This window comes from Hypanus sabinus, chromosome 7 (assembly GCF_030144855.1).
Source record: "Hypanus sabinus isolate sHypSab1 chromosome 7, sHypSab1.hap1, whole genome shotgun sequence".
NCBI classification, from domain to species: Eukaryota; Metazoa; Chordata; class Chondrichthyes; order Myliobatiformes; family Dasyatidae; genus Hypanus; species Hypanus sabinus.
In genome coordinates, this window is record NC_082712.1 from 9875636 (window position 1) to 9894145 (window position 18510).

The window sequence follows — 18510 nt, forward strand, 5'->3', positions numbered from 1 at the left end:
ATGTGCTGTGGGCAGCCTGCAAGTGTCATCACACGTTCCGGTGCCATCATAGCACACACACAACGTCCAGCAGATCTATACCTGTAACAACAGATCAACAGCAAAACTAGACCCTTACCTCCCTCCCACCCACACACGTATGCAGTCCTGTACGCCACGGTAACGAGGAGGTTAGTGCGATGCTCTGGAGTTCATTTCCAGTGCCATTCTGTAAGTAGTCTCTGTGCATTCTCCCCGTGGAACGTGTGGGCTTTCCACGGGTTCTCCGGCTTCCTCCCACGATCCAAAGATGTGCTGGGTAGGTTCATTGGTCATTGTAAATTGTCCTGTGATTAGGTTAGGGTGAGTCGGGTTTGTCGGGTTGCTGGGGTGGTGTGGGTCGAAGAGCAGGAAGGTCCTATTCCACACTGTATCACTAAATACATAAATAAAAATGAACACTAGGCTTCGAACTCGGGTCTTGCTGCCTCATACACTTAGGGGCTCATTGGCCTTCGTGCCTGTTGCCGAACATCTCCACAAAACTTCATACAGACAACACCTGAGGTCAGCGTCAAACCCGGCTTGCAGGAGCCGCCAGGCAGGCGCCCTGTTCTCTGTCCCGCTGTAGTCACTTTGTGTTGTAATTGTTACGTACCCCATAACTGGGTCACTTACCAGCAAAGATAGAGAGGTCCGTTGAAGTCTGATGGTACTACTTTTAACAGTATTTATTGATAAAATACACAAAAATAATATCAATGCAAACATACAGATAATATACGTCGCCAATACTAAATTTAAAAGCGCAGGTATAATAATAATCAATAAATAGCTCTATCGTTGTCTAGGGGATAATGTATTGTCCGATGGAAATATAAAAGTCACTTTAGTTCATTCAAGCTGTAGGCTTCAGCCTTTGGTTGGAGTCAAGAGAGAGAGTTAAACTTGCCCATTCCTTTTATGAAGTCAATCCTTCGAGAGTCGGTGGGGGCTGATTTCCCCTTTGTGGTTAGCTAAAACCGTGCTTCCGTGGCCAGACTCACCAATTCCGAGGCAAATGGAAAAGGTTGCACGTGGGCTGTTTCCACCGGCTTTCGCTATTAAGCTGTTACAGGAGTTCTAGCGTTTCTTCTGGTGCGTCTGAGGGGCTGTTCCCCAGACCCTCATTTATCCTGACTCACAGGGTCTCAGATGTCAATCAGGTTGGGATGTTGCAATCCCTCCACCAACACCCCCCCCCCCCCCACCCCGGTTCATTGCCTGGGGCTTCGATGCATCGTACAGGATTCAGTACGCAATTCCGTCTCCAAGAGACAATAGCCGTTATCAATGGTTCCGCCTTTCGGAGGCCAGGACACATTCTAAACTCTTTGTGGATTCTGCATGTCTTTCTCTCATTTCCTGGGTCTCCTGAACTGACTTAATAGTGATCGTGCGATTCTCAAAAAGGAGGGGGCTACTTTGTACCCTTTGGCTCCTCAGAGCTGTGGCACATTCGTAACATAAAAAACTTTAATATTCATACGTTTACAGTGATCACACAAATTGGTATGCCCTTCCTGTGGGTTTGGGAGGCATCATGTGGTCTGGGTTCGTTTACTTATTTAGCGATGAGTGGTGGTTGTTCATTGTGTCTGACGCTGAGAGGAAACTTGTGTGGGAGACCTTTTAAAATGGAAAAATTTTGCACTGGGGCAGTTCCACTCTCCCGACCTCAGCGGCCTGGGTCCGGTGGTACGAGCAGGTGTCATAAACTGGGGTCTTCCTCGGTTACAGTGGATGACCGTCAATTCTTCTGTGCCCTGTCTTGCGCTTTCCTCTCCATGAAGCATTGCAGTAGCACCTTCCTAGCCATTGGATCTCACTGTAGATCTCATCTGGCCAGCCCACTGGAGCTGACTTCATGTGCTAGGACAGAAATGTGTCTAGCGATACAACATCTGCCCAGCTCTCTGGAGCTGACTTCGTGTGCTAGGACAGAAATGTGTCTAGCGATACAACACCTGCCCAGCTCTCTGGAGCTGACTTCGTGTGCTAGGACAGGCATGTATCTAGTGGTACAGTATGGTAACAGGCCCTTCCGGCCCACAGAGTCAGTTGCACCCATGTGACCGACTAACCCGCTAATCTGTGCTACTTTGAGACATGTTTCAGGAAATTGGAATACCTAATTACAGGGAGAACGTACAAACTCACTGGTGCTGTAAAGCATTACGCTAACCGCTGTGCTACAGTGCCGCCTCTAATTTATTTCCATCCATTCCATGTCTCCTTTTCTGTCCTGGAAACATAAGGTGCCAGCTGGAATACAAAGCATTGCCTGTTTGAAAGTTCTTCATTGTCCCGATGCCCAGATACAGTTGAGAATAAGACCATAAGATGTATGAGCTGAGTTAGACCATTTTGGCCCATCGAGCTTGCTCTGCTATTCCATCATGGCTGTATTATCATCCCCCTCAATCCCATTTCCTCCTTTCTTCCCATAATCTTTGACACCCTTCTCTGTGATAAACTCAGAGTGATTGTTTAACTGGAGGGAAACAATTACTTTGCCAGAGGCAAGCATTAAAGTTTCTAGTGTATTAGTGCACATGTGAATTTGGTGGTATTTGCATTGTGCTTACCATTGTTCACAGAACTCATTGCATTTCTGAATCATGGTGTTTAGGGTTATCTGAACCAGATAAACCAATTTTGGTTGTAAATGATATTTTATCTGCTGTCTCTGAAAACGATCACACTTTGGAGGTGTATTATTCCCAGGTAATGTATTTATGAGATCTTAATCAAGTGGAAAGGAATTTTTACGTTTTTTTATATTTAAACATGAATTTTATCTTCAGTACATCACCCCACCCCGTTGTGATGCAGGGCTTCTGTTGCAGAACCATATTCTGGTCCAATACAAGGGTTCCAATTCATTCTGGTGGAATAAATGCTGCAGTGGCAGTTTTGGTGTTATCTATAGAGAAAGATTTGTTTCCCTTCCCAGTCTTCATGACCACATTCCTGTCCATGATAACCGGGGTAACGAGACGAGGAACTTTTCAATTGGGATGGAAACTAGGTTTGCAGTTATTTTAATGGAATTTGTTCTCATGGACCCTTTCAGATTTTTGTGGTATCCATGCTTCCTTGTCAGGATCTTTTGCTCTGTCTTGAATAAAACCATAGAACATAGAAGCACAATTAAGCCATTCGACACATCGAGTCTTCAACGCCATTCCATTATGGCTTATTTATTCTCCTTCTCAACCACATTTGTCTGCCTTCTCCCTGTAACCTTTGATGGTCTGAATAATCAAGAACCTCTGCTTTAAATATACCCAATGACTTGGCTTCCATAACTGTCTGTGGCAATGAATTCCATGGATTCACTACCCAGTGGATTAAGAAATTCTTCCTCATCTCTGTCCTAAAGAGACGTCCTTGTATTCTGAGATTGTGCCTCCGGTCTAAGGCTTTCAACTATGGTAAGCATCCTCTTCACGTCCACTCTATAGAGGCCTTTCAATATTCGACAGGTTTCAATGAGATCCTCCTCATTCTTCCAAACTCCAACAAGTACATGTCTAGAGACATCAAATGTTCCTCACATGTCCACCCTTTCATTCCTGGGATTAATTCCCGGTATACTGGTTACTTGACCGGATATTTTCACTCCTTCACCTCTGCTCCTGGAGCCAGTTGCACTCTTCCTTCCTGTATATCTTCTGATGAATGCAAAATATTGAGTTGATTAATTAAGCTTCTATCCTGGTTCAGCACATGGACAGGCATGGTTTGGAGCAGGGGTTCCCAACCTTTTTTATGCCATGGTGCTTTCCCATTAACCAAGGGACCCATGGACCCCAGGTTGGGAACCCTTGGTGTAAAAGTATATGGGGCAAATGTGAAGAGATGGGGCATCTTGGTTGGCAGGGACTATTGGGTTGAAGGGCTTGTTTCCATGCTTATGACTCCATAAGATCATTGAGTTGTTAGTGGATGTGGAGAGAAAGTTCTTGAGGACCAGAGGGCACAGTCTTAGAAGAGAGTGATGTCCATTTAGAACAGAGATGAAGAGGAATTTCTTTGGCCAGAGGGTGGTGAATCTGTGGAATTCATTGTTACCTTTGGCCACAGAGGCTGTGTCATTGGGCATAGTTAAAGTGGAAGTCGATGTCAGGGCATCAAAGGTTACTGGAGCTGAGAGTTGAATAAAATCAGCCATGTTGGAATGGAGGAGTAGACTTAAATGGGCTAATTCTGCTGTTACGTTTGATGGTCCTGTAACCATAAACATTCAAGGAGTGACAACCTTGAGAGATGGAGATCGAATCAAATTAGTGTGATTCAGATGAACAGAACCTGGTTGATTGGGCTACTTAATCCTCAAACTCGATGCGTTGAGGCAAGTATATAAATTAATCAGGTTGCTTTATCTCTTTTGGCCCTCTGCCACTTTGTCTTAGAAAAATGCAGCACAGAAACAGGCCCATCCAGTCCATGCCAAACCATTGAAACTGCCTGCACCCGGACCATAGCCCTCCATAACCCTGCCATTCAAGTCCCTATCCAAACTTCTCTTACACATTGAAATTGAGTTTGCTCGACACATTCCATGGTGTGTTTTGATGTACATGGGGATAAATAAATGTGTATCTAAGTCAGCGGCCTGTTCTGAGCCTGGCTTCGGTGACTGAAACATTGAAGGGGGTGAGGCAGAGTCGCAATGTGAAGAGAGCAGGAGCAAAAATGTTAGATGGAGGGCAAATCTCACTGACCTGGGTCTGGTTTATTTAATACGTTGTTGCTATGCATGAGACCATGTGACACAGAGCAGAATTATGCCATTTGGCCCATCAAATCCTCTTGCCATTCCATCATGGCTGATTTATTGTTCTCTTCTCACTATAATCTTTGACATTCTTACTAATCAAGAACCTTTAAAGATACCCAATGACTCAGCCTCCAGAGCCGCCTGTAGCAATGAATTCCACAGATTCACCATCTTCTGGCCAAAGAAATTCCTCCTCATCACTGTTCTAAAGAGCCGTTCTTGGCAAAGGCAGTACTTGTTGCTTGTTGCTAATTGCCCTGGAAAGGATGGTGGTGAGCTGCCATTGTCAACTGCAACACTTGATCTAAGAAGATCAACACTGCAGTGTTGGGAGTTCAAGAATTTAGAACCAGTGACAGGAAAAAAAAAGCATTAATATATTTTAAAACCAGTAATACAAGAAATTCAGCAGATGCTAGAAATCCGAAACAACATGCACACAAATTGCTGGAGGAAATCAGCAAGTCAGGCAGCATGTATGGAGGGGAAATAATCTAGGGGTGGCCAACCTTTTACATTCCACGCGTCAATTTTTTCACGCATGAGTTCAGATGTGCCATACAACTCTTGTACCCCCATTCAATTCTTGTAAAAAATGTTAATATAGACATATTTAGCATTTTTACATGATATATTGATTTAATATAAATACAAGATAAACATTATTTACCTTAATGAAACTTTTAACAAATATGTTTTGTCTTCTTTTGATTTTTTCCTTTTTCTTAATCACATATTCTATCAGTAACTCAGACCCAAGCACTAGCTTCAGTTTTCCTTTTATTTCCGTCTGATGTGTTTTATAGTGTTTATTAAGATCATGTCTTCTATCATGTGAGAAAGTGTTTTCACAAACAATGCGCAACGGTTTTCCTGATGGACCCGCTATAAATAAGAACTCATTTTCTCACCGTTCGTTGATTTCACTCTTACTATCACTTTCTGCTTTTCTTTTGCACTGTGATGGGTAACTGAATGTAAAAACGAGGTTTAATTTTTGGAAAAGTACAACACTGCAAATGTTCACAAAGGACGAACAAAGCACAACTCTGTAGCACACGAGTGTCAATTGTAAACTGACTGGCAAAAACCTGTGACGCACCGCTGGTACAGACGCCTGGCGCCTCAGGATCAAACATGTATCAAACGTGTATTGAACAGTTATGGAACGACAGCAGAACAAAAGTCCTTCTTTTCTAGTTTGACTCATTGAACTTTTTTAAAAATTAAAAACAGATTAATGTGAAAGAAGATAACATTTGCCAAAAGATGTGCACGAAATAATAAAATCGCTAAAAATAATTGCTAAGTTTTAGATTTATTCAGTAAAACCTATTTCTAGCTCTAATCTACTTGAATTCCTGTTATAGATTTTTTTCTACAAATGGGTTTTTGGTTAATACTTTTTGCATGAGTAGGCTTACTTTTTTTTTATTATCACTGGGGTGCAATGCATCACTTCTAGCCAACCATAGGTTGGCCATTGCTGGAATAAACGGTTGGCATTTTGGGCTGAGACAGTTCATCGGGATTGGAAAAAGAGGGGGAAGAAGCAAAATTGTAGGAAAGGAAGGGATATCATTCAGGCTTCTTGCCCTTTCTTTTCCCGACCTGATGAAGGGTCTTGGCCTGACACCTTAACTGTCTGAAAAGCCTGACCTGCTGAGTTCCTCCAGGATTTTGTGCATGTTGCTCCATTTCCAAATCAGTATTGCTTTCGAACTGGAGGGGATCATACAGGTGTCTCCTTCTTCTCTCTGCCTATAAATATGGCAGATTTGCGAGGTACGTTGGGATAGCCCAGGTGAGAAATTATAACGTACTGTATGGTGCAGCCACTGGGTGCTGTGGTACAGGGAGTGGATGTTTACAGGAGTACCAAGTTGGTGTGCTGTTTAATTGTTATTTTCTTTGCATCTTAACAATTAATTATTTGCTAATAGTTAACTACTTGAATACATGTAGTTGTTTAATATGTTTCCTAGTGGCCACAGTATGTATATGCGGTTGTAAAATGGTCCATAGTGGTTATATTTTATCATCTGGAAGCTTCTCAGGTGTTACATTACTTGAGTAGGGGCTCTCTGATCTTGTATATGAATTAGAATGGAATATTTCTTACCTGTGGGGTGTAAGAAGGGCAGAACACGTGGCCCTGCTATCTTTCTTCTTTCTGTTCTCTGTTTTTAGTTACTGGACTCTTTGAGTTCTGTATTTCCAATTTTCTTTGCGGTTAATAAAGTGATCATAAAGCACCAAGTTTTATGCCTCTTTCCTGACTTCTGAAAGAGCTTTGGATTCAGGACAACTGAATCCAACACTGTGAGTCCCATGCGTTTGTGTACCGAGGTTTGGATGGATGGGAGAGATATGGAGGGCTATGATCCAGGTGCGGGTCAATGGGACAGGGCCCAATAACAGTTCAGCATGGACTAGATAGGCTGAAGGGCCTGCTCTGTACTTTATGAGTAAGTGATCTGGTTAATTTTTTTAAGCTAATTAAAGGAATTCCAAAGCAACAGATAAAGAAAGCCCAGCCTTTGGTAGATTTTTAAGCATGAAAACTGAAGTTGGTCATCATCACGAGGCAGTACTTCACATGCACGTGATGGGAATCTAGATATTTACCCCTCAATGTTGAGGCAGATGAACAAATTCAAACCTGAGCCTGAATAAATTTTGTTAGATTAGGGTATTGAGAAGTGGGCAACTGATGTAGATAAATTGAGTCACCTTTCACCTGTACGTGGGGCTACACGGTAGTATACTGGTTAGCACACACTTTACAGTGCAGGCGACCCTGGTTCAATTCCCACTACTGCCTGCAAGGAGTTTGTATGTTCTCCCCGTGACTCCCACAGCCCTGTTGGTAGGTTAATTTGTTATTGTCAATTGTTTGATTAGGCTGGGGTTAAATCAGGGGATTGCTGGGTGGTGTGCCTTGAAGGGCCTATTCAGCACTCAACAAAAGGGGAAGAAGGAGGGGCACCAGGGAGAGGTGATGGGCGGCTGAAGAGGTAAGAGGCCAGAGTAGGGAATAGAAAATGAGGGAAGAGGGAGGGGAAAAATCAATGTTCTTGCCATGAGGTTGGAGGTTACCCAGACAGAATGTGACGTGTTGCTCCACCAACCTGGGAGTGGCTTCATGCAGAAGAGGCCATGGATCGACGTATTGGAATGGGAATGAGGGTAGGAATTAAAATGGTTGGCCAACGGGTATTCTGTTTCATGCAGATAATTTAACCAGTCTTAAATAGAGAAACATCTGCAGCAACTTTTCCCTTTTCTGCCCTGCTATTTTCTGGTGTTGGAAGTACACTTGGAGGGTGGAGGGTGATATGTGTGTTGAGGTGCAGGGACTCCTAGACTGAAATAAATATCAGGAGGTGGTCCTGGAGGAGGTCAGGAGGATGGCCATGACTGTTAATTGGAGCATTTATACGGACAAAGAACTTTTAAAGATTAGAATGACTTTTAAAGATTAGTTTTATTTCACATCAATCAGCAAGGATTGTGCTGGGCAGTCTGAAAGCGTCTGCGCACTTCCAGCTCCAACGTAGCATGACCACAGCTCACTAACCATATGTCTTAGTGCGAGGAAGCCGGAGCACCTGCAAGAAACCCATCCAGTTAAAGGGAGAACAAACAATCTCCATACCGGTGAAGCCCTGATGGGCTTGGGAGTAGTATGTTGGTGTGGAATGTGTGACAACACTTGCGGGCTTCCCCAGCACACCCTCAAGTGTGTTGGTTGTTGATGCAAATGACTCTTTTCACATATACATGTGATAAACTTTAATCTTAAATCTGTGGGCAGTTGCTGGTGCTGTAAAGTGATGTGCTAACTGCTACAGTACTGTGCTGACTGTACTGTTAAACAACGTTTCCTCTAAGGTGTGCGTGCATATCTTTATTACGAGCGCACTAAGGAATTTAAACTGCTCACAGAAATTTGTCACACTCTACCTCGTTGGCACGTTAAGTATATTTCACAATTGTACACGATCACATTTCCTTTTCCAGTTTCTGATGTGGACGGTGTTGACAACGTGGAGTTTCTAATGATTTGTCGGCAGATTGTAGAACTGGTTTATTTATGCTGTTTTTATTGAAGAAATTATTCAGTGTGCACATGTTATCAATGGGCAAAGAATTGTTCAGCACAAGAATTTTGCGCACACTGGTCATTACAAATGCTGTTATGGGAGGCAAGTATGGCAGTGAACTAGTCAGTCAAATATGAGCAGTTGTTGAAAGTATAAGTTAAAACCGCCTGAGGATAGAAAGCCCTTCAGCGCAGAGACTGAGAGACAGAAACAAGTAATAAAAGGCTGGAGTTGTGTGGGAGATGTGCAAACATGTTAAACATTTCATTTTTAAGCTGCAAATCAGGAAAACACACACTCTTTGTGTGATGTTCCTTTCTTAGGTTTCAAAACCCGTTTCATTTAGAAACGTGTTTACCCTGTTTCAACAGAAGATTGCTTTTTAAATTGGGCAATCCGAGATGACTCCAAACATCTTATTCTGTCATCTGCACAGAAGGAAATTGTCTCACCTCTGCTGCCTCAAAAGACCTTTCTGATTAATCCAACTTCCCTGTTTTATTCCCATAAACCTACAGGCATTCCATCCAAACCCAAATAAATTTATTATCAAAGTATGTACGAGGGGTGATTGATAAGTTCATGGGCTAAGGTAGAAGGAGTCAATTTTAGAAAATCTATCACATTTATTTTTCAACATAGTCCCCTCCTACATTTACACACTTAGTCCAGCGATTGTGGAGCATACGGATCTTGGACCTCCAGAAAGTGTCTACAGATGGGTGATTGATAAGTTCATGGCCTAAGGTAGGAGGAGATGAGTTATTAACTTCAAACATTCTGCATAATCACTCAGAGTTGACCTGCATGTGCATGTAACGACAGCTGTATAACTCATGTCCTTCTACCTTGGGCCACAAACTTATCAATCACCCCTCTGTGGACACTTCCTGGGGGTCCAAGATCTGTTTGCTCCACGACCGCTGGACTAAGTGTGCTCATGTAGGTGGGGACAATGTTGAAAAATAAATGTTTGAGGTTTTCTAAAATTGACTCCTTCTACCCTAGGCTACGAACTTATCAATCACCCCTTGTATCTACCTCCATGCTGGTACTTAGGCACATTTTATTTCATATCTGTACTTCTGACTTTATATAATTCTTCACAATTATTGAATGTTGTTTTCTGTCTATGTCACGCCCCAACACGTCACAGCAATTTCCGAATATATGGAAATGTACATGACAAATAAAGTCTGTGCTGTGTGCTACCTGGAGATTCATTTTCTTGCACTTTTACAGGATAAACAAAGAATACAATTCATGAAAAACTATAAATTCAAATAAAAATAAAAACTGACAAACAACCACTGTGGAAAAGAAGACAAATAGTGCAAATAAAATAAGTGATACTGAGAGCACGGGCTGTCGAGTCCTTGAGAGTGAGTCCGTAGGTTGTGGAATCAGTTCCATGTTGAAGTGAGTGGTTCAGGAGCCCGATGGTTGAGGGTGAAACTTCCCAAACCTGGTGGTGTGGGACCTGAGGCTCCTGTACATCCTGCCTGATGGTAGCAGTGAGAAGAGAGCATGGCCTGGGTGGTGGGGGAACTTGATGATGGATGCTGCTTTCTTGGGGCAGCACTCCATGAGAATATGCTCATTGTGGGGATGGTTTTGCCTGTGATGGACTGGGCTGTATCCACTTCCTTCAGATTCTCCATTCAGAAATTGCTAAATGGGAACTTGAGTTCAGCAAGTGAATTTGAGCCACACTAATTTTTGAGAGGTGTATTTTGGGGAAATAGTGCTCTGGCTTGGCAGAAGACCAACACAACAAGCTCTGCAGAAAACTATTTGATAAAAATTCCACGTGGAAAGCTGCCCCGGGACCTCAGGGAGCAGTATCTTTGGTATAGTATTCATACACAAGGTACTTAAAAAGAGATGAACTTTAGCTTTGTGTTGCATTTACATTGAAGCATACAATGAAATACGTTGCTTGCATTAAATCAAATCACAGATGGTTGAAGGACAGGCTAGATGCAGGAAGATTGTTTCCAATGTTGGGGAAGTCCAGAACGAGGGGTCACAGTTTAAAGTTAAAGGGGAAGTCTTTTAGGACCGAGATGAGGAAAAACTTCTTCACACAGAGAGTGGTGAATCTGTGGAATTCTCTGACACAGGAAACAGTTGAGGCCGGTTCATTGGCTATATTTAAGAGGAAGTTAAGGAAGCCCTTGTGGCTAAAGGGATCAGGGGGTATGGAGAGAAAGCAGGTACAGGGTCCTGAGTTGGATGATCAGCCATGACCATACTGAATGGCAGTGCAGGCTCGAAGGGCCGAATGGCTTACTCCGGCACCTATTTTCTATGTTTCTGTGGTTGTGTTGGGCAGCCCACAGGTGTCACCACACTTTTGACACCAACATAGCATGCCAGCAGCGTACTAGACCTGGCCCGTGTGGAAACCTATGTGATCATGTGAACATACAGACTCCTTTCAGCAGTGGGAATTGAACCCTGATCAGTGACTGCTGGTACTTTAAAGCGATTGCACTAACCTCGATGCTCCTTCAGTACAACTCTGTGACTTTGCTGCACAAATCTGCTGCACCAGCAGCTTGCTGATCAGAAATGGTGATGCTGATACAGAATTCATTCTGTTAGATCCATGTGCAGGGAGGTTTCTGTTCAGTAACTTTCTTCTCTTCCGATTTCAGGTAATTTACATGGGAGTAGTCCTCTATGCACCTGCCCTTGCCCTAAATGCAGGTATGTTGAATCATTCTCAGGTTTATTGTACCCGGCATATAGAACTATAGAACATTACAGCACAGAAACAGGCCTTCTGGCCCTTCTTGGCTGTGCTGAACCATTTTTCTGCCTAGTCCCACTGACCTGCACCTGGCCCATATCCTTCCATACACCTCTCATCCATATACCTGTCCCAAGTTTTTCTTAAATGTTAAAAGTGAGCCCGCATTCACCACTTCATCTGGCAGCTCATTCCACTCTCCCACCACACTCTGTGTGAAGTAGCCCCCCCCCAGATGTTCCCTTTAAACTTTTTCCCCTTCACCCTCTAATCCATGTCCTCTGGGTTTTTTTCTCCCCTAGCCTCAGTGGAAAAAGCCTGCTTGCATTCACTCTATCTATACCCATCATAATTTTATATACCTCTATCCAGTCTCCCCTCATTCTTCTACGCTGCAGGGAATAAAGTCCTAACCTATCCAACCTTTCTCTGTAACTCAGTTTCCCGGCAATCTCCTTGTAAACCTTCTCTGCACTCTTTCAACATTACTAATATCCTTCCTGTAATCCGGTGACCAAAACTGAACACAGTACTCCAAATGTGGCCTCACCAATGCTTGATACAACCTCACCATAACATTCCAACTCTTATACTCAATACTTTGATTTATAAAGGCCGTTTGTGGTGACATTTGTTGTCTTGTGGCAGCAATCGAGTGCAAGACACAAAAGAATTTGAAGTTATAATAAAAAAAAACAAGTGCAAAAGAGGAATAGTGAGCTGGACTATTGAGAAATCTGATGGTGGAAGGGAAGACGTTGTTCCTAAAATGTCGAGTGTAGCTTTCCAGGTTCCTCTGTCTCTGGTAGTAGTTTGAAGAGGGCATGCCCCAGATGGTCAGGGTCCTTCCTGACAGTAGCTGCGGTTTGAAGATGCCCTCCATGGTGGGGTGAAGCTAGTATAGTGATGGAGCTGGCTGAGTCGACATTCGTAGCAATAATGTGTGCTAAGATCGCTCCTGGACAAATGGTGTCTGATAGACAATGGACAGTAGGTGCAGGAGTAGGCCATTTGGCCCTTCTGGCCAGCCCCGCCATTCACTGTGATCATGGCTGATCATACACAATCAGTACCCTGTTCCTGCCCTCTCACCATATCCCTTGACCCCGCTATCTATAAGAGCTCTATCTAACTCTCTCTTGAATGCATCCAGAGACTTGGCCTCCACTGCCTTCTGGGGCAGAGCATTCCACATATCCACCACTCTCTGGGTGAAAAAGTTTTTCCACATCTCAGTTCTAAATGGCCTACCCCTTATTCTTAAACTGTGGCCTCTAGTTCTGGACTCACCCATCAGCGGGAACATGCTTCCTGCCTCCACCGTGTCCAATCCCTTAATAATCTTATATGTTTCAATCAGATCCCCTCTCATTCTTCTATATTCCAGTGTATACAAGCCCAGTTGCTCCAATCTTTCAACATATGACAGTCCCGCCATCCCAGGAATTAACCTTGTGAACCTACGCTGCACTCCCTCAATAGCAAGAATGTCCTTCCTCAAATTTGGAGACCAAAACTGCACACAATACTCCAGGTGGGGTCTCACCAGGGCCCTGTACAGCTGCAGAAGGACCTCTTTACTCCTATACTCAATTCCTCTTGTTATAAAGGCCAGCATGCCATTAGCTTCCTTCACTGCCTGCTGTACCTGTATGCTTGCTTTCATTGACTGATGTACAATTGACTGATTTTGGATAATGGATGGTAAAAGCTTTTAACAACACCTTCAGCCAGGAGGCTTGGACCTGATCTGCCTGTCATGAGTTCTATATTAAACTGGTCTCTGCACTTGGCTGCGGATGTGTTGGTTGGTTTCGCATCGGGTCAATCTAAGTCGAAGTAACACAGTGCATGTGATACCAGGTCTGGTTTTCATTGCTTGCTGCTGCAGAGGGAAATAGAAATTGTACAGAATTTATTTTTTTTTTCCTTGTTGGAGCTCAGATTCTCCTGTTGTGTCCGTGGTTGCCAGGGGCTGCAGCAATAGGCCAGAAGGAAGAGAGGTACCTGGTTCCTGCCTTCTCCCCTTAACTTTTAACACCCTTATTAATCAATAACCTATCAGCCTCTGCTTTAAATATACCCAGTGACTTGGCCTCCACCGCCTTTGTGGCATTGACTTCCACAGATTCATCATCCTCTGGTTAAAGAAATTCCACCTTATTTACAGTCTATCTAAAGTAGGTGTTCCCAGCCTTTTATATGCCCTTACCATTATCTGAGGGGCCCGTGGGCCCCAGGTTTGGACGTCCTTCTATTTTGAGACCTTATTGTTGAGTGCTGTCCAGTTGCTGGTGACTCATGGTGCATAGGCATAGTGTAGTTGTCCATTGGGGTTTTTGTGCGAGACACAGAAGTAGGTTGGCAGGCCTTTCTTCTGATTTGGAGACCTGGATTCCCCCATTATAGGAAACATTTTCTCCATCCACTCACTCTAAGCCTTCCAATAATTGATAGATTTGAATGAGATTTCACCCCCCCCCCCCCATTTTTCTAAACTCCAGGAAGTACAAGTCCAAAGCCATCAAACACTCCTCATATGTTAATCCTTTCACTCCTGGGATTTTTTTTGTGAACCTCCTTTGGACCCTCCAATACCAGCACATCTTTTCGTAGATAAGGGGCCCAAAACGCTGATTTTGCTGCGAGTGCGGTTGGACGCATACCTTGTAAACCCTCAGCATTATATCCTTGCTCTTCCTTCTAGTCCTCTGGAAATGAATGTTAACATTGTATTTGCCTTTCTTACCACTGATTCAACCTGCAAGGTAACCTTTGGAGAAATCAGCACGCTGATCTCATCAATCTCTCTGATACTCAGCGAACCAACAAATTGAAATATTTCCAGATCTGTCGACAGTCAAGTTGGAAACTCGGGTACTCGGCTGTGTTAAATTGCTGTTAAGTCACTTCAAAGTGGCACTGGCATTAACAATCTACCAAGATTTTTTTGTTTTTGCTTAACCAAATCCTATGAAATTTAAGGTCCAGTGTAAAACCAGAATAATACATAATAAGAGATAGGGGATTAATCAAAACGACCTAGAAAAAATTGAGTAGGCTAGGTACTGTTCGTTGGATCTGATAAGAAATGAGTTTTCGGATTGATGCTTCCCAAGTTAGGACCATAAGACAAGGGAGCAGAATTTGGCCATTCAGGCCATCATGTCTGCTGTGCCATGGCTGATTTATTATCACTGTCAACATCATTCTCCCATTTTTTCTGCTTAACCTTTCATGCCCTTACTAATTAAGAACCTGTCAAATTCCACTTTAAATATATCCAGTGACTTGGTCTTCACAGCCGTCTCTGGCAATGAATTCCACAGCTCATCACTATTTAGCTAAATAAATTCCTCCTTGTTTGTGTTCTAACGTGACATCTTTGTATTCTGAGGTTGTTTACCTCTGGTTCTAGACTCCCCCACAGTAGGAAACATCCTCTCCACGTTCACTCTGTGCAGAGTTGTTTAAATTACTGTGGCAGCATTATTTTATTTTTAAATGCAGTTAAATATAGTATTTGATTATAGAGCAATATAGCTCTCAAGCAGTTTTCACTTCTTATTAACTGGGAGTAACTGTCCTTCAAAGATGGCTTTGAATCATTAAAAACAGGGTTTCTTTGATGTCAGCACTATGATTAGAAGAATGCTGAGTGAATGTTATTGCGTAGACTGCTGGTCATGAGGTGGAGCTGATCCGAGGCTGGTTTTGGAATAAAACGATTCACAATGAGGAAGTAAAAGCCTGCACCTGAACAAAGGCTCTAAAATCTCAATGGAATTGGGCTTTGTGCCAAACCTGACTCACTTCAGAGCAACGCAGACAAAATGCTGGAGGAACTCAGCAGTCAGATGGCATCTATGGAGGAGAATAAAGAGTCGACGTTTTGAGCTGAGACACTTCATCAGGACTGGAAAGGAAGGTGGGGGGGGGGGGAGATGCCAGAATCTTGCCCCTTCCTTTCTAGTACTGATGAAGGGTCTTCGCCCAAAATGTCAATCATTTCTTAATTTTGCATTGATGTTGCCTAAATTGCTGAGTTCCTCCACATGCAAAATGCGCTGTTACTTTGGATTTCTAGCATCTGCAGAACCTTTTGTTTGTGAATAACTTCATCAGCTTTATCTGTGAATCTCGAGGTTAACAGGTTCTTGATTGAGCATCAAAGTTTACAGGGGGAAAGACAGGAGAATAGGTTCGAGAGATGATATGTCAGCCATGAGGTGAAGCTGACTCAATGGCTTGATTAGCCCAGTTCTACTCCCATGACTTTTGGTCTAAGTATTCACTAGACACTGCAAAGCTGATGAAATGATGTTGAGGAAAAGTTAATTCTTACGCCCAAAGTGGAAGAAATGAGTAGGTAGGAGTAGTGGGGTTAACAGGTGCGAAGACAGAGAAGGAAGCAGATTTTCTGTTGATCGGTCAGCTGACTGCCATTACTAAAGTCACCGTTCCATTTAGTATGGAGATAATTAGTGTTGCTAATCTGAGCAGGTCTTATGAGGATAGGTTGAGCAAGCTAGGTCTGTTTTTCTTTGGACAGAAAGAGGTTGAGAGGTGACTTGATAGAGGTGTACAAGATGATCAGGGATATAGATAGTGGACAGTCAGACTTTTTCCTAGGGTGGAAATGTTTAAAATGAGGGACTATAATTTTAAGGTATTTGGAGGAAAGTATAGGTGGGGTATTTCAGATATAAACTCTTGACACAGAATAGTGGGTGCGTGGAACACCTTACCAGAGATGAAACAAAAATGTGGGAGGGAAGGGCTAGATTGACCTTAGAGCAGCTTAAAAGGTTGGCACAACATTGTGGACCAAAGGGCTGCCTGTGTTCTGTTGTGTTCTATGTTCTATGGTTTGATCTTTGCTGCTCAAGAAATTGAGGCTTGTATCTTGTCTTCACAGTGACTGGCTTTAACTTGTGGGGAGCAGTACTAGCTATGGGCCTGGTCTGTACACTCTACACAGCAGTGGTAAGTAATCAGTGGGTCAGAGTTACACAACTTTTCCAAATGTTTATGTCAGCAGTTTCACGATTTTGTGATTTCCCCATGAAGTGTAGTTATGGTTGCTGTTGCAAAATGGGGAGCGCACGTCAGAATCAAGTTTATGATCACTGATAAATTTTATTGTTTTGTAGCAGCAAGGCATAAAACAAAGGCATAAAAATTACTACAGGTTACAAAAATAGACTGCTGAAAAAATTGCTGAATAAGAAGGGTTAATGGACCGTTCAGAAATCTGATGGTGAAGTGTAAAAAGGTGTTCTTAGAACATTGAGTTTAGATCTTCAGGCTCCTGTACCTCCATTCCTGATTGTATTAACCCTGATGGAGAGGGTATTTAATGGTAGGCACCACCTTTGAAGCTGTTGTGCAGGATGCTCCGGTTCCCCAGAGCTTCTGTCAATCTGAAGAACCGGCTGTTGTCCATGCAGCGGGTTCCCCATCTCCACGTCACTGATGTAGTCCCAGGGAAGGGCAAACACCGATACAGCCTGGCACCAGTGTTGTTGCAGGGGTTGCCAGAGTGAAGTTGTAAACAACATCAAACTGCCTGCCTGGGGGACCCCGGCTCCGGATTTCTTCCTCAGTGTTTACTCCCGAATCCTTTCCCATGGAGGTGGGGGTATGGCCGTAGGGCAGCAGAGGTTTAAAGTCAGAGTTTTCCTTCTCCTAGGCGGGCTGCCATCCAAGGCTGACGAGCCCCACCTGCCTAAAGCAATTGATTTTGAGGTGCCGGTGGTCCGTCTTTGCCCCTTCTCTTGTCAGTAGAAACAGTTCTGCAAGGCCTAGTAACTAAGCCACAGACGAAGGCCAAGACTTGTTTGTCAGAGGCTGTTAGAGTTGCACACCATTTGGAACACCTTATAGTGAGAGCTTATCCCCACTACCAACCCCGGCTATGACAACCTTAGGAGCCCGATGATCATAATGTGTGAGACTACTCAGCCCCTCTACAAATGCCATCGAGTAACATATGATGAACTGCATCTATGACTATTTACCCACTAATAATCTGCACACTTGACCCAAGAAAAATTCATATGTATTGGTCAGGAATTTTCAGGCAGCCCTTGCAATCAACAAACCGTCAAACTGTTGTGGTTTTGCTCCTAATCTGAGGCTGAAAACTGCCATTCTTACCAAGTGGTGCTGCATCTTTTTTACCTGCCTGCACAGAAAAGAGGAACCTCTTTAGCATCTCATCAGAAACACAGGACAGCTCCTGAGGTGCTGCACTGTTTGCACGTCCAGAGTACAACCCAGGAATTTCAGATCCGAACAGCAGAATCCTGAGTCGGGCTAGTGCCCAAGTTTAACCTGAGCCTGACTTCCCCGTTCTTGTCCCATTCAATGTCTCCTCTCTCTTCCCCCACCCCTCGTAAAGAAAATACTTTAAAATTCATTCCTTGTTTTTTTTTCCTAATTCAGCAGCAAGAGGTATCCAGAAAGGAGGTACTGCACACATGTTTAAGATTGTACGAAATGATTTTATTACAGTTATATAAACTATAAACTATGGAAACATAATCAAAGTACTTATCAACTAATCATTAAGTGATTCTACACAATGTACTGGCAGAGAGAACCACAGATGTCCGACCACTTTTCCAGTCTTTCTCTTTAATCTCCCCTCCTCTCCTTCTCTTTAATCTACCTCTTTCTTGCTCCTATCGTCATCTCTGAGTGCTACCAAGTCTAAAAGAAAATTCCACTTGCACAAAGAAATTGCCTCTTTTATATCCTTGAAGATTATTTATCCTCGTACTTTCCCTTTGGACTTTATCAACAGAATCATTCTCCTCTTCTCAGGCAGATATACTTCCCAT

The 18510-nt window shown here is 43.3% G+C and overlaps 1 protein-coding gene across 14 annotated transcripts in view; it reads left to right on the plus strand.

The window, feature by feature from the left end:
• The window catches only part of slc5a6a (solute carrier family 5 member 6a), a 108598-nt gene that overhangs the window by 9652 nt on the left and 80436 nt on the right, over positions 1-18510 (plus strand). For all 14 annotated transcript variants that reach the window (XR_009513012.1, XR_009513011.1, XR_009513013.1 and 11 more), the window contains exons 4-5: positions 11571-11622; positions 16584-16651. Coding sequence is in view for 7 of the 14 variants with exons in the window: in XM_059974184.1 (XP_059830167.1) it covers positions 11571-11622; positions 16584-16651 (120 nt within the window). In the remaining 7 variants the exon portion in view is untranslated. The remainder of the gene's footprint in view (positions 1-11570; positions 11623-16583; positions 16652-18510) is intronic.